This window comes from Dromiciops gliroides, chromosome 6 (assembly GCF_019393635.1).
Source record: "Dromiciops gliroides isolate mDroGli1 chromosome 6, mDroGli1.pri, whole genome shotgun sequence".
NCBI lineage: Eukaryota > Metazoa > Chordata > Mammalia > Microbiotheria > Microbiotheriidae > Dromiciops > Dromiciops gliroides.
The window spans coordinates 277,576,861-277,592,354 of NC_057866.1; the positions used below are offsets into that span (position 1 = coordinate 277,576,861).

A 15,494-nucleotide genomic window follows, 5' to 3' on the forward strand; every position below is an offset into this window, starting at 1 on the left:
ATGGGATCCCTTGGTTTTAACCTTCTTTCTTCTCTATGCAAAGAGTCCCAGTTTTCTAGTCTACAAACACTAGCTGGGGCAGCTAGGTGGCGCAGTGGATAAAGCACCGGCCTGGGATTCAGGAGGACCTGAGTTCAAATCTGGCCTCAAGACACTTGAGCTTACTAGCTGTGTGACCCTGGTCAAGTCACTTAACCCCCACTGCCCCGCCAAAAACCAAAACAAAACAAACACTAGCTGCTGGGACTTTTAAATGTGGGCTGCCATTTTGATTCAGCCATCTCTACTCACCCAGAGGTGTTGTCTTGGATCCTTTTTAAAAAACAGGACTGTATCAAAAACACACACACACATCATATTTACACAGACACAGACAACTGTCTCTTCTGTACTTTCCCCCTTTCAAACACTTCACTAGGGAAGCCACATGACAGTGAAACAAAGGCTTTCCTTTTCTGATACCTATCCAGGAAACAGATGGATCTGCAAGCAAGGCTGTAAGAACTACAACTATTAGCTACATGTGGGGGGTAATTCTATGGACAAAACAAAGGCAGTGACTCCTGCTGTTCCCCGTGTGACCATTCGAAGCACGGCATCATCCCAACTCCCCCGAAGGCCCCAAACAAGACACTTAGGAAATGGAGGGTTTTCTGAACATTGTACATAGAAGTCAGTGATCTCGAGCTCCCTACCTTCAAAAAAGGAATGACCTCTTTCATAATTGCTTTTATTTGCCGGTCAAGCTGCTGAGTGTCGATCCGAGGACAAGGAACAGCAGCGACTTCACTGAGGGCTTGTTGTGCACTACGAGGCTCAATTTTTGGAGATTCTGTTTGAAGAAAGACAAAAAAAAAAAACCTGGCTGGATTAGTAAGGACGAGGCCATCTAGCGAACAGCGACACTGACTGGCATGAAGAACTTATGGAGACGCCCTGACCTCACCCCCACAACAGCTCCTCCGCTCACGAGGCCACAACCCCGGTTTATGCCTCTTGGCTAGACTACTGCCAGAGCCTCCTCACTGGTCTCCCTGTCTCCATCTGTCCCCTCTCCAAGGTCCCCGAGAGACCGTCCTGCCAAGCCACCACCACCCAACAAGCCCACGAGCTTTAGCCTCCTGCAAGGCTCAACGTGGGTGCCGAGTCTCTCCTAATGCTCCTTTTGGTCAGTGCTCCCTCCTGTGGATCATTTTCGCCTTCCTATCTCTAGCACACTAGCACACACTGCCATGTAAACAATGAGTGCTTAATAAATGCATGCAGCTGAATGGACGTACTGGAGGTACTGTAGGCATTCCAGATGTGTTTTTTGTGCTACTAGTAAGTCAAAAGCTATGAATGTTCTTGTACCAAAAGGTCCATAGGCTTAAACTTAGCTCCCATCTCCCAAGGTTGGGATGAGGATGAACACTGCTCATCAAGGCCGTGTGTGCCCTCGGGCACCAGCACCTGGGCGCTGCCCCTGAAGCGCTCGGCCTACCAGACCTCAAAGGCCCCTCTCTCCTCTGCCCTCAGCCCCACTCTTTCCAGTTGCCTTTCGTGTTATCTTCCCCCTGGAGAATGTAAGGGGCTTGGGGGCAAGAAGTGCCTTGCCTGGGCAGCTAGGTGGCGCAGTGGATAGAGCACTGGCCCTGGAGTCAGGAGTACCTGAGTTCAAATCCGGCCTCAGACACTTAACACTTACTAGCTGTGTGACCCTGAGCAAGTCACTTAACCCCAATTGCCTCACTAAAAAAAAAAGAAGTGCCTTGCTTGCCGTACTGGGATTCCCAACACTGCTGAGCATGATAAGCACTTTCCTCCCTCATTCACTTATTCTCCTCTTGTCCAATGTGCTCCGTTCTCTTTCTGGATCACCTGTCCTAGACTCCTGCTTCATGGGCCGTTCCTCCAGCTGCCCAGCACAGGCTGCACAACAGACAGCATTTACCCAATTGGTTTTCCCCTGTGTGGATCACAGGTAGCTTTAGGGAGAAGAGAACTTTGAGTGATGAGGCTGGAAGCTGTATTACGAGGGGTGGTGATTGACTACAATGTCAAAACTATGGTACCTACTCTGCTGGGCTATTGTGAAGAAAATTCTCTGTCAAGTTCAAGGTACTATATAAAAATTATGATGAGCAGGATGCTCTCAGAAAAACCTGGAAAGACCCACATGAACTGAAGCAGAGAGAAATGTACTGTCTACAAAATAACAGCAATAGTGTAAGATGATCTGCTGGGAAGCACGTGGTTATTTTCAGCAAGGCCATGATCCAATATAACTCTGAAGAACTTATGAAAATTGTAGTCCATTTACAGAGAAAGAACTGATGGTATCTGAAAACAGACTGAAACACATTTTTTTTTGACAATTCCTTAATCTGAAGCTTTGTTTTTAAAATCTGTTTGTTCTCACAACCTAGATAATGTAGAATTGTTTGAATTCTTGGGGTGGGGGTGGGAAGGGAGGGAGGAAGAGAAGTTGGGACACAAAGTTTTTTAAAAAAACAAAATTGATGTCAAAATTTGCTTTTACATGTAATTTGGAAAATAAAAGTTAAAAAAAAAAAAAGTCACCTAGCAGGTGAGCAAGGCAGAGAGACTGCAGGCATTTCCTTGCCCCAGAAGCCAGCACCAGAGCAAATACCCAGCACAGCCGGTCCTCTGCTAGGCTCACTGCCCCTCACATTCTCTCTCCCAGCTGCCCTGGTGCCCAGGCCTCTTCCTGCTTTTGAGGACAGGCAGGCGCCGTGGTTTTTGCCCTCGCTCACCCCAGACCTGACCTTCTAAGGTGGAAGCAGTGGTGGCAGAGGTGGTGGCGGTGGCAGCGGCCCCAGTGCCCTCTGTACTCAGGTGACTTTCAGCCTCAGTTTTCATTCGTTCATACTCTCTCATCCTAGCCAGTGCTTGGTCCAAGTGGATCACGGTGTTGCCTGCATGGGGAACAGACACACATTTAAAAGGGCCGCTTTTTTCCATACCAGACTTCTAAAAACGCTGCCTGAGCTCAAAAATGACATCCCTCAAGAGAGACAAAGGGGCAGCTGGGTAGCACAGTAGATAAAGCACCAGCCCTGGATTCAGGAGAACCTGAGCTCTGCCTCAGACACTTGACACTTACTAGCTGTGTGACCCTGGGCAAGTCACTTAACCCTCATTGCCCCACAAAAAATTTTTAAAAAGAGAGACAAATAAAACTGCGTGAAAGGAAACAGAAGACAGCAGAGGAGGGGGCAGCACTACTGGTGAGCCCTCAGTACAGCAGGCAGAGTCTGCCACCACCTAGTAACAATTGTGCCTGGGCCCTGGTGGCATGAGCGCTCTCGGGGGTTCCCAACACCAGGGCAGTCATGGGTCAGGTCTTGCCCACTCCTTCCTTTAAAAAGAGAGAGACGACCAAGGTACCATGGAAAAGGAGGAGATCCTGCTGGACACTGACCGTCATCAGAGCAGCCACATCGGTCAAGTGCTTGAAGGTTTGCCAAGTGGTCTATGTGTGATCACTCCTGACCCACACGACAAGCACCCTCATTTTGTAGAGTAGAAAAGAGCAAATGACTTGTCCAGCACCACACAGAGAGTAAATACGGGATTCAAACCCGGGTCTTCCTGACTTGAAGTCCTGCCCCTAGTGCCCATGCCAGACTGCTTCTGGAAGTGAGACCAGGGCTCAGAATGAGGCCTCTGAACCTGCTCAACACTGTGCCCACTACAGGGTAAAGCAGATGAGCAGCCAGACCCAAAGCTCATGTGGAAAATGTGAGGGGAACTGGGAAGGGTGGGGGGCTGAGCAGGGAGTCGGTAGGGCTCACTGACAGGATACTGGTAAGTGCCTAGCACCTGGCACAGCCTGTGAGAGGGGACCAGGTCAAGGGGCCTGAGGGGAAGAAAAAGATGCTGGTTTTGTTTGTGCCAAATCGGTGGGCTCTGGGCTTCCTGTCTCATCATCACTCTTCCAGAGACGCTCGTTAGTGAGCATTTCAGATTTCGAAGCACGCGAGCATCTCTTAGTAGTAGATCGTCACCACCATCATCATATAGGTAGCAGTTAAACAGCACTGTGCTCTAACAGTTACAAATATTATCTCACTTGATCCTCTCAGGTGCTCTTGAGGCCCAGAGCAGGCGATGAGCTCCCTCTCTCACCCTCCTCCCTCCAGATCTGAACCATCTCCCAGGCTGCTCAGTTCCGCCTCCACATGGGTCTTGTAGCTGTTGTTGGCCCGACTCTCAGTTCAAAGCATTCCCTGTTCACATGCATTCATTTCTCAGCCTCTCCCTGCCTGGTTAGCTGAACAAGACCGGCCAACTCCAAACAGAAGCCTCCTAACAAGTCTGCAGAGTCCAGCGCCACAGGCGTCCACATTGGCCTGCTTCCTCTGGCATCTGAGCCCATCACGCCCTTGGCAGGAGCCCTTGGCATCCCGGCTGGTCACAGTGCTGACCTGAGTCCTCAACGAGCCCGCTGCTAAGGGGTTTCCCTGCCTCTTGTCCTCCCGTGTCCTATCCACGGTCCTCCCTGTGGTGGCCATGGTGATCGGTCACATCACTGCCTGCTCCAAAGGCTCCCTCCCACCTTCAGGACACATGCTCCTGGGCTGGGCCTGCGAAGCCCCTCCTGAGCTCCCTTTAGACCTCCCGGGGTTCTGCCCACCCTGACTACTTACAGCTCACTCACACCTTGGCACAGGTCACCTGCCCGGTCCTTTTCCCTAGACCATTCTCCTTCCTCATACCGCACCCCCCACCCCCACCCCCGCCTCCTCGAATTCTTGCAAAGCTCAGGTCAAATGGGACCGAGGTCGGGGGAGGGGGGGCTCCCTAATTACCCATCTCCTTCCCTTGATGGGCAGGGAGTGCTTTGTGTCTGTATCCCAATCACCTGGACGAGTCACTGGCAGTCAGGAGGCACTTAACAAATGCTGACTGACTTCCTGTTCTCACATCAGAGCCTCTGAAAGCCACCCAGAAGCCAGTCTGGCTGTGGGCCTGAGGCCGGTCCCCAACACCCTCTGGACGTAAAGACATCCAAGCTCTCTGGGAAAGCCAGCCTATTCAGCAGCGGAAAGGCAGAGTCCTACCTCGGGGCTGGCCACCGTCAGCTTTCCTTGATTTGTGTCGTGTAGACAGGAGGCCCAGTGCCCCCGAGGAACTTGTGTTTCCCTAAGAACTGTGACCATCCCCCTGAACTGAGAGAGGCCTCCTATGCACGTGGAGTCTAGGCTGGGCTCAGGAGCAGACTGGCTAGGGCAAGTGTCTTCCCATCTCAGGGTCTTCTAGCAAGGGCACCTGACAGCGGAGAGACTGAGGGTCTGTGACTCTGACCCGGCCGATGGCCCGCCGTCAAACAAGCCTCCCCAGGCTTCGGGTGCCTTGGCTGCAAAATGAGGGGATCGACAAGATGGCCCCAAACCAGCAAACATCCTTGAGGCCTGGGCTACTTACCAAGATCATCGGTGGCAAAGGGCTCAAAATTAGAAGACGTAGACAAGGTGCTGGCGTTGTCAACATCATTTCGCTCGCCAATTTTACAGGTTTCTCTTTCAAAATTCTTCTCAAAAGTTTCCTAAGATGCAAAATAAAGACACAATGTTCTGATCTGCAGAGGAAGACAAGAGTTAACATTCCGTAACCAGCCCACAGACACCACGTCTAGAATCTGGCTCGGCAGTCTGCACCGCCCCCCACAAACCCTTCTAAAAGCACCAGAATCTACTCCGACAGAAACGCAGTCTTGTCTCACAGAGGACATGGAAGGACCACCTCCTGCAAAGAGGATTTCAGGTCAGAGCGAGCAGGGCAGGAGAAGACATTTATAGACCATCTCAGGCAGGCTTGGAGGTAACGCGTGGTGTAGTTTTAAAGGACCTGAAGGATTACTCAAATCCAATCTACGAGCACCTGCTAAGCACAGGGTACAAATAAAGCAAACCAAGGGTCCCTGCCCTCAACGAGCTCCCAGTCTTATGGGGAAGACAGGACCAACTGGAGAGTGAGTGGGTACAGGGCAGTCACCTATGGAAAGTCAGGACTTAGCTGGGACTTGAAGGAGGCCAGGAGGCGGAAACGAGAAAGGAGGGCATGCCAACCATGGGAAGACCAGCGAAAAAGCTCGGAGTGCCTTACGGGAAGAAGATCTGAGTTCAAAACTGGTCTCAGCCACGTACTAGCTGTGTGACCCTGGTCAAGTTGCTTCATGCTATCTGTCTATTTCCTCATCAATAAAATGGGCTGGAGAAGGGAAGGAAACGGCAAACCACTCCAGTGTCTGCCAAGAAAACCCCAGTGGGGTCAGGAAGAGCTGGACACAACTGCAAGTGACGAAACAACAGTAATAACACACGTTGGGCAAGTCACTCCTCAGTGCTCTAGGCCAGGGGCGTCAAAACCTGTCCCCACAACCCTCCCAAGTGCTGCTGAATCCGATCCGAGTGCCGAGAGAGTACTGCGGGAGGGAGGGCTTGGAGGCTGCAGCAAGGGTGAAGGATGGGTTTAAGAAGGATGAGGCAGAGGGAAAGAGAAAATGACAGATGATGATTGGACCGTGACATCCAGAGCTGTGATACCCATCAGGATGACCAGAGATGACCCCAGTATTGGGGGTAATTGGGGTAAACTGGTTTGCCCAGGGTCACGCAGCTGACGATAGCTGGTAAAAACAGGGTGCCCAAATCAATCCTTCTTTTCCTGACCACTGTGTGTCCCACTCTCCGCCCTAAGACCCTCAGCTGCTTGAGAAACACATCCTAAGCTCGGTTTTCTCCACATGTTCAGCAGTGACCACGCTTTCCCCATGAGAACGTAACCTGCAGTCAGAGAGCCAGCAGGTCTCTGAAGACAGAACGATGACTTTAGGAACAGTAATACTGCTCGGTATTGGGAGTGCTTCTCTGCTAATGGAGACAGCCAGGCTTCAAGTAAACAACACCAGAGGTTAAGATCTGCCTCCAATATACATTTGCTGGAGATGGACGACCCCTTAGGAGAGGCACTCAATGCCCGGCTCTGGGCGGATCTCATTAAATCCCAGAATATTCTGCCCCAAGTTACTCAAGCCGATGAATTTGCAGGCCAGGGCCAAAAAAGAGAACAGGTATGGCGGTCATCACCAGAAACTCTCGGCACCACTTGCTCAATGCTGCCGTCTGGCACCGTCTCTTGCTTTTCTTTTTCTCTGGGGTCCGCTGGTCTGTCAGGGCCTACCCCAGAGACACACCCTCAGCGGATGGGCCTACGGCTGCATCTGAGGCTGAACTCCAGGCATTAGCTTTTCCCTGATGGACGGTTATGGGGATTTTTAAAAAGCTATCCCGGAATTCTCCACCACCTCTCTTGGCCACTTCACCAGTTCCCTTGGGTTCCATCATTGTGTCTAGGATGAAGCCCAGATGTCTCTCTAGCCCGAACCTCTCCCTCGGGCTTCAGGGCCGCCTCAGCAAGAGCATACTTTTTGGACATTTCAGGCCATCTGACAGACACCAAGAGATCCGGCCAAACTGACCTCTGTTTCTCTGATACTCTATCTCCTCTCTGTTTTTGCACTAGCTGCCCCCTGGACAGATCTCATCGAGTTCTGCCCTTCCTTGGAGATGCCGCTGACGCACCACCTTCTACAATCTATTCCTATCCCTCCCTAAATGCTTGTCCCTTCCTGGATCTCTTGATGTCTGACAAGTGCACATGAGAGCTTGTTCAAGGCGGGTCCTTGGGGCTACTCTCTTGCTTTTGAAAACGCATGCACTGCATGTTAGGAAAGCTCGATGAGGTAAATGGCCAAGGGGGCACAAGAAGGCCACGTGTGCTGCAGCTATGACTCCTGCAGACACCCCTCCATGCCAGAGTCTACCGTCTCCCAGCAGCCAGTGCCACTGGAGCAGGCCTCTAAGGCTGCATTCCTGAGCCAAAAGAGTTTTTTGGGATCCACAAACCATAAACCCAGTGGAACCGTGCAGACAACTGTGGGAACACAAAGGGGAGCTCAGCCATGGAGATCACGGTGGGCCTCTGCCTGCCCGGTTCTTACACCCCCAGAAAACATCCTGTCTGCCTACCATGGCCATTTTGAGACAGACTGCAAAGCCTAGGAAGACAGCGTCCTAGAAGGTTGTTTTCATATTCTCCAATGCCTTTTTTGCATAATATTAGTGGGGTTTTCTTCTAGACTTTTGGAATCTTAGTCCTTCTAGAGAAACAGCATAAAACAAGGGTCTTTAACCTGGGATTCAGGGCAGCAGACTGCGGGCATGGATGGTAGAAACCCGACAGCTTTACTTTCACCAGCCTCCAAGTGAAACTTAGCACTTCTTTCAATTGTGAATTTAAAAAACAAACACACACCAAAGCTCTTACCAGGAGCAGGGCCCACGGATCTCTCAAAGCTCCCGTTTGTGAGTACTTGGGTGGTTGAAATACTCTCCCAGATTGCCATAAAAATTAACTCCTTCATTTCTAAATACATCCCTCACCTCAGTCATTCCTTGTAACAGTAAAAATCCCTAAACCAGTCCAATAACCTAACCAAGCCACCGAGTTAACTTCACAGTAAAACCAAACAAGGTGTTTCAAAGTGATGCTTTGTAAAATCTGCATTCCACCCAAGTTCCCCACCCATCCCTGCAAGAGAGAGGCAGTCCATCTTTACATGCCCTGACAGTGCTGAGGGAACTGGGGGTACATGGTTTTCCTGCCTCTGCACACTTCACAAGTGTTGGAAGGGCCCTTGGGGGTCAGCAAATTCAATCCTCTTATTTTACATAGAATGCGACTGAGGCACAGCATCTGAATCAGGATCTAAAGTCGGGTCTTCCCAATTCCAAAGTCTACCCAGCTACCGTGTCAGCTTCTATCAACCTTCCCATACCTCTCTGTCTCATTCTTGTTCACTGTTTCTTACAACCTGGCAATATCCCATGACACACATTTATTCCCCAACAGAGGGCATCTACTTCATAAGGCCATTTCAGACTAAGATTTTAGGGTGTAAATAAAGTGGTTCCACTGTCACTAATGATGAAAAACAACTGTTTAGAGGCCCACTGGCCAGGCCGTTCCATTGCCTGTGCACATGCTGCCCTGCCAGGTATGAGGGTCCTTCTCTGGGTGTGAATGCTCTGACTCAATTAGGTCTCGTGCCAAGCTTTCAACAAGCCTGTTTTAACTTCCGCCACTTTTTGCTGCTTCTGAGGTGACGTTACTGTGCTTGTCGTCTGCCATCCTTCTCACCAAAATGGTTTGCAAAGGAGATTGGAATGGAAATGAGTCTTTCCATGCTTCTCTGCTGGGCAAGGAAATCAAGTGTTGGTGAGGGGCTCCTGCCTGTTGATGACTTTACATCTATTAATGTTAACAGGAAATGGTGATCATGGTACAGTCTTTTCGTCATCAATGGACTCTGGACAGGTTCCAAGCTGTGTCTTCTCAAGTTTCAACATCTGTGGTGCTTTGATTTAGAACATCTGGCCACAGTCTTCATCAATTTTGCAGTCTCTCTGTCTTCTGCAATGGTCTTAGGGACGTGATTCTTCCATGGCTTCTCTCCTTAACAGAAGACCTTCATCTGATCCAAGTGTCTTGTCAAGATGCCATCCTTTAACTCTCCTTCCCTTCACAGCTCATGGGGGGGGGGTGCATCTTCACTTCTCATCACCACTTTCACAGGCTCCCAGGACATCACGGAGCTGGCGCTGCCCTCTGCACATGATCCATCGTCTCTTACTTGGCAGGGCTCCTGGTCTTTTGCATGCCCCTTCCCTCACATCTCTGGAGTTTGCGGGTACTCTCCTAGCTCTCCCAACACCCACCTTTCTCCACATTCCTCCAAGGTCTCCTTTGTGTCTCATCCTTTCCTGTGCTCGTCTCCTCTTTTACAGATGAGTCCCAGGTCCCTCTCTACCGTCCTGGTTTCTCTTTCCTCTCACAGGACCAACTGCCAATTGGTTATCTCTAAGTGGCTCTTCCAAAGGGACCTCCGGACGAATCTGTCCACGCCGGGCCTCACCAGCATCGGCACATCATTCCATTTCCCGTCCTCTGTCTCCTCTCCCATTTCTCACTATTTCTGCCCTTCCAGTCAGCATCCGTGCCTGCAAGCCATCCCTCCCCATGCTCTGCTCACAGTCATCGCCTTGCTTCAGGCTCGTTGTGCTTCTTACCTGGATCACGGCACTAGGTTCCTCCTCACTGGGCTCCCCGATTCACGTCTGCTAACTATGTGCGTCTCTTTGCCATTCATGCCTTATGACCATATGTTGCACGGTGTTATAAAAAATGCCCGATGAACAAAATCGACCGCAAGAATGAACTAGTAGACATTCAATTCAATAAGCATTTATTACAGGCTGGGTGTCAAGTGCCATGCCAAGCACTGGGGGAGACACAGAATGCGGGGTCCCTGCTCTTGCTGGGTACACAGCAGAGGAGGGAGGGGGACACACACAGAAATCTAGGCGGGCTGCCCCAGGACAAAACGCCCCCTTTCTCCCTACTGTCTCCTGAGGTAAAATCTCAGAGGATGCTTGTTCCCCCAATGATGCTGCCATGGTTTTGATGAAGTTCTTAAGTCTAAGCAACGCCTTTGGGCGACAGACTTGTTTGCCTAGAGAGATGGGATGTCGGGGCCCCAAGGAGGGAGCAGGGCTGGCTCAGCATTTCTGAGGCCACACTGGGAAACCTAGAAATGCGATGGAGGCATTCATTTCTGGACCAAATCAAGAGCAGGCCAAGCTTTGAGTTGTTGGCACCAGAAGCAGGAAGCGAGGAGAAGCAAACAGACACAGTTCCCTATCCTGAGAGTCATGTGGTCAGACTGTAGGCCTGGGGATGGGGTTCTGTGGTACCCCTGAATTCTTGCCCCATCTTTAGGAGGAGGCTCCTTAAAGACAGTTTACAGGTACATACACAGAGGTGCCCTGAGAAAGTAGAGGCTTTTCTGGAGGCTAAGGTGAATAAGGGGGGAATGGGGGAGAGAAGAGCATCTCAAGTTTTTCCTTGATGTGGATGGGAATCAGGGCAGGCTTCCTGGAGGACAGGGCATTTGGACTACAAAGGATAGGGTAGGAATTTAACAGGGATGAGGAAAAGCGGGAATGAAAGCATGGGGCACAAGAGGGTAATAAAAGTTTTGGGGCACGGGGCAGCTAGGTGGTGCAGTTGGATAAAGCACTGGCCCTGGATTCAGGAGGACCTGAGTTCAAATCTGACCTCAGACACTTAACGCTTACTAGCTGTGTGACCCTGGGCAAGTCACTTAATCCTCACTGCCCTGCCCCCCCCCAAAAAAAAGTTCTGGGGAAGAGAGCTGCCCAAATTGGCCGCAATAAAGAAGCTGCAGGTGAGAGCAGAAAAAGATAATGATAGAAAGGGCAGCTGGCAACAGACCCTCTCCAAATACCAAATGAGTTTGGTTTTAACTCGGTGGACAAGAGCGAGCCAGGGAAGATCTCTGACCAGGGATGGGACATCTTTGAGTCAGACTGCACAGGTGGGAAGGGGGCAAGAAGGTTAAGGAGATGAGAGAGAAATCTCTTAAAGTTTTACATAAACTGTGTAAATGACAATGTTCTACCAAACTGTGAGTCGAGATCTTGGAAGTAATGGCTGTTAGGAAAAGGAGACCCATGCCATTGATGTCCCAGGGCCTTTTCCTCCTGCCTTGGTATCCCTGGAGGATTCATCAGGCCTGCTTCTCAATAATCCGCAGGAGCTGCCTTGAGCTCTGCCATGGAGCTGCCTGGCCTTCCCCTGTACTTCTGCTTCCCTTTGCCTGACTATGCACTGATGTGGGTCAAGATTGTTGGTCCGCTTGGCAGCCCGGATCCACTGGTGAGTCAGCTGTGCGACTGCCCTGCTCCATTCTTTTTTTTTTCTTTCTTTTGGTGAGGCAATTGGGGTTAAGTGACTTGCCTAGGGTCACACAGCTAGTAAGTGTTAAGTGTCCGAGGCCAGATTTGAACTCAGGTCCTCCTGACTCACCTGCTCCGTTCTTTACGGGAACACCAAGGGTTTGGAGCAGTGCTCTGAAGAGCTGCCTGAGGGCCGGCCCATGCAGGCTCACTCTGCTTTGGAGACACCATTTGCTCACGCCTACATCACTAACTCTACTGGGTCAATGGAGGTAACCCCCAGAAGTAATTCCAGTTCTAACTGTTGAGAAGCCCCTTTCTGACAAGTGAATGACTGCAAATCAACAAGGGACTCCAAATTCAGGCTAAAAGGGGAAACGTGGGGGCAGCTCGGTGGACGGCCTCAGACACTTGACCCTTACTAGCTGTGTGACCCTGGGCAAGTCACTTAACCCTCAATGCCCTGCCAAAACACACCAAAAAAACCAATGACAAAAGATACATTTGAGTGTGTCCACAAGAAGAAGTAAAATTGGTTGGTGCCAATTTGCTAGAGAATGAAAACACGCCTACGTCATATTCCACATTAATAGCTTACATCATCAGTAGTGGCGAGGCTTTCACTGGGAGTCAGTTCTGAGTTTGAGGCTATCCAAGGAGCAGAATTCATTGATTTGGCATTTTCACCTTCTTTTTCATTAGTCTCAGAAATATGCCTGTTGACTATGTCCTAAACAAGGAAATAAGGCAGTTAATTATGCATATAATAGCAGTAATAATCTATGAATAATAAATAATCCTTTAAAAAATAAACGATAATTTTTAAATGGTTCGGTGTAGCATTATTTAAATGCACTAGCCCTTTGCAGACCGAGACAAAAGAGGCAACATAAGGGATGAAGCTACCTTTTCAGAAGAGAATTTACACGAAGGGTCACCCCCAGAGTATACAAAAGGCAGCAGAGAAGCAGAAAAGTGGCCACAAAGTACGAGAAAAGAAAGAGAGGAACCCTAGTCCACAGCTTTGTCTCAGTGCAGAGCCGGGCTCCCCGGGCAGACACAGAGAGAAATGAGGCCCCAGGTCCATGGGAGTTGGAAGCCCTTCTTTACCTGCAGTGCATACAGTGCTCTCTGTCTCAAATAGTCTGTGTTAAGTAGCTGCAGCTCATGGAAAAGCTCAATGAGAAAATGAGGACGGGATTCGTTTTGAGAAATCAACGTTGCTACTTCAGAATAAATAGTATCTCTCAAAGCTTCAAACATAGAAAAATCACTTCCAGTTTCTGGAAGACAGAAAAGATCAGACAATCAAAATGGATGAACTGCTCGACGCCTCCTACCAGTGACTAGATGAGCTTTTAACAGCGGCTTTCACGTTCTTCAGAGCGCAGCAAGTTACTGAGGGTGGGAAGTTTTCGGGATAGAGAGAGTGCTGAAATGAGGAGCGAGCGTCCTTCACACCTGCAATACAGCCTCACACACCATTTACATGACACTGAAAACAGGGAAGAACCCTCACCCTTCCACAATGTTTTGTCTATTTGCTAACAAAATTGAATGGAACTTTCATCAGTACATCAGTGGGATGACACAGGCCACATGCAGATACACTGGATTTCTGCAGGTCACCTCACCAGAAATCATTTATTTTGGTGGTTGGTGATAGGACCACAGACACATCAGCTCTTCCTGGACAGGAAACAAGATCATTCCAAGTCAGAGAATTTGTGAGCTGGACCACCTCCTTTTAAATCAGTGGGAATTTAGTGACTTGACCAAGGTCCCCCAGTGAGTTCCTCTGACATACACAATAGAAAATTTTAAAAGTCACGGTTTCTGTATTGTGTGTACACACACACACACACACACACACACCATAAAATGGTTCACATCTTCCCATCCATTAGTGATAGTATCTTTACGTTTTTTATCTCAATAAATAATAACTTTTTATACTAATGTACATGTCCAATTCAGGTGTGTGTGGGCGTGTGTGTGTATGTATGTTAAGGGCCTGTTCTTGCCCCTCTTAGAATTTGGGGGGGTCGAAATGTGTGAGGAATACAGCCTGCTGCTTCCTGGAGCCCTTCTGAAGGCTATAGATGCTTTTTCCTTCAAAGTGTCCTTAATATGTTCAATTTCTGGCTTCCCTGGGCTCTGCTCACTTGTTCTTCCCCACTCTCTTAAATGTTAACCAACCCTCCTGTTTCTTCCTTATTGATTATTGCTATGGCATAACTACAAAGTATTACAAGGCAGTAAGTCTCTAGTTTAAATACAAGAATGACACTTCAGAAAGCTCTCTGAAAGTTCATATAATCTGAAATCTATATAGTCGGAAACTCTGAACAGTTTGTAGTTGACTTTCATGGGAGATATTGCTAATTAAAAACTCAGTGAAGTCTAGGATTTTGGTACCTCCAAGGAACAAAGCAAATATGATACTTTAATATCACAAACGTTTGGGAATCAGGAATAACTCTAAATTCTAATTTCTGGAAAATGGGGCTTTAAATATTTCCTAAGTACAAGCTGAATAGCTCAAAAAGCCAAACTCTATCTGCTCCAAATGTCAAGTTGAGAAATCACACACCTGCACATGGTACACGCACACTCCCACACATGCAGGTGCATGTGTATACACACTTACACACGCACACTGTCCTTTTACCAAGATAAAGTTGACAAATGAATAGTCACTGAAATTAGAAAATGATCAGATTCTTGAAGCAGCAGGGGTTTTTGGTTGTTTTAAACACTTTTTTTTTTAGTCAAATACTAGCCAAAAGATACGTTAAACTGTACCTAAAACAGAGAGTGAATTTCTAGCAATGAATCAGATAAAAAATTAAGACAGAGATTTGTTTTCCCCCCACATTGAAACTAAGCAGTTGGTGCATTACCTGGTGCTTCATTGCATGCATTTCTGTTAGACTGCTGAAGGATTCTCCTAGCATGTGCTGTAGGGAAAGGGGGAAGGGACAGATACAACGATGAACACCAAATGTGTATGAGTAGCAAACACAGGGTTTATCTATGAATCAGTGGAATTAAAAACAAACAAACAAAGCCCAAACTCTTGAAAGTTGTTTTTGAGACCAAAGGAGCAGCTTTTTATAGTTTTACTCATTTAAAATTCTTCCACCATGTAAAGGCAATCACCCCATCATCAAAGGCCCAAAAGATCTATCATAGAAAAAGGTGACTGATCTGAAACTGAAACGACTGAAATAAGCACCAATGAGTGTGACTCTACCTTCTGTGCTCAGGGTGGGGCATGAGGCACCCAAAAGGAGGACACCTTCCCTCGCTTTACCTGAAATCCTCAAAGAGGCCACAGACTTGTCCGAATTGCCCCTGGAGGTCCCTGGCCATCAAGTCTTGCTAGCCCCTTGAAAAAAGAGGGCCATGAACGGGTAACACTGGATGGAAGGGTAACTCAGGCTCAGGGTTTGGAGTGAGGAGAAGAATGATGGGCCTTGGTTACCCAGTGTCCCCTCTGGACAGCTCTAAGGGTCTGGAGGCGTTCCTCACCTCTGAACCTTTTATATAAGCCCCCTTTAGTCCTAGTTCTCCTCTCTGGGGTGTCAAGCAGAGCGAGTCTAACCCCATGTGTACCAGAAGCTCTTCCCATACTTGAAGACAGCTTTCATGCCCCCACAACTCTCC

General features: G+C 48.9%; 1 protein-coding gene across 1 annotated transcript in view; it reads right to left on the reverse strand.

Moving 5' to 3' along the window:
• Positions 1-15,494, reverse strand: part of PCM1 (pericentriolar material 1) — an 82,157-nt gene that overhangs the window by 13,615 nt on the left and 53,048 nt on the right. Inside the window, 5 exon segments of the mRNA XM_043969619.1 lie at positions 696-832; positions 2,769-2,918; positions 5,431-5,551; positions 12,424-12,555; positions 12,936-13,108. Coding sequence (XP_043825554.1) covers positions 696-832; positions 2,769-2,918; positions 5,431-5,551; positions 12,424-12,555; positions 12,936-13,108 — 713 coding nt within the window.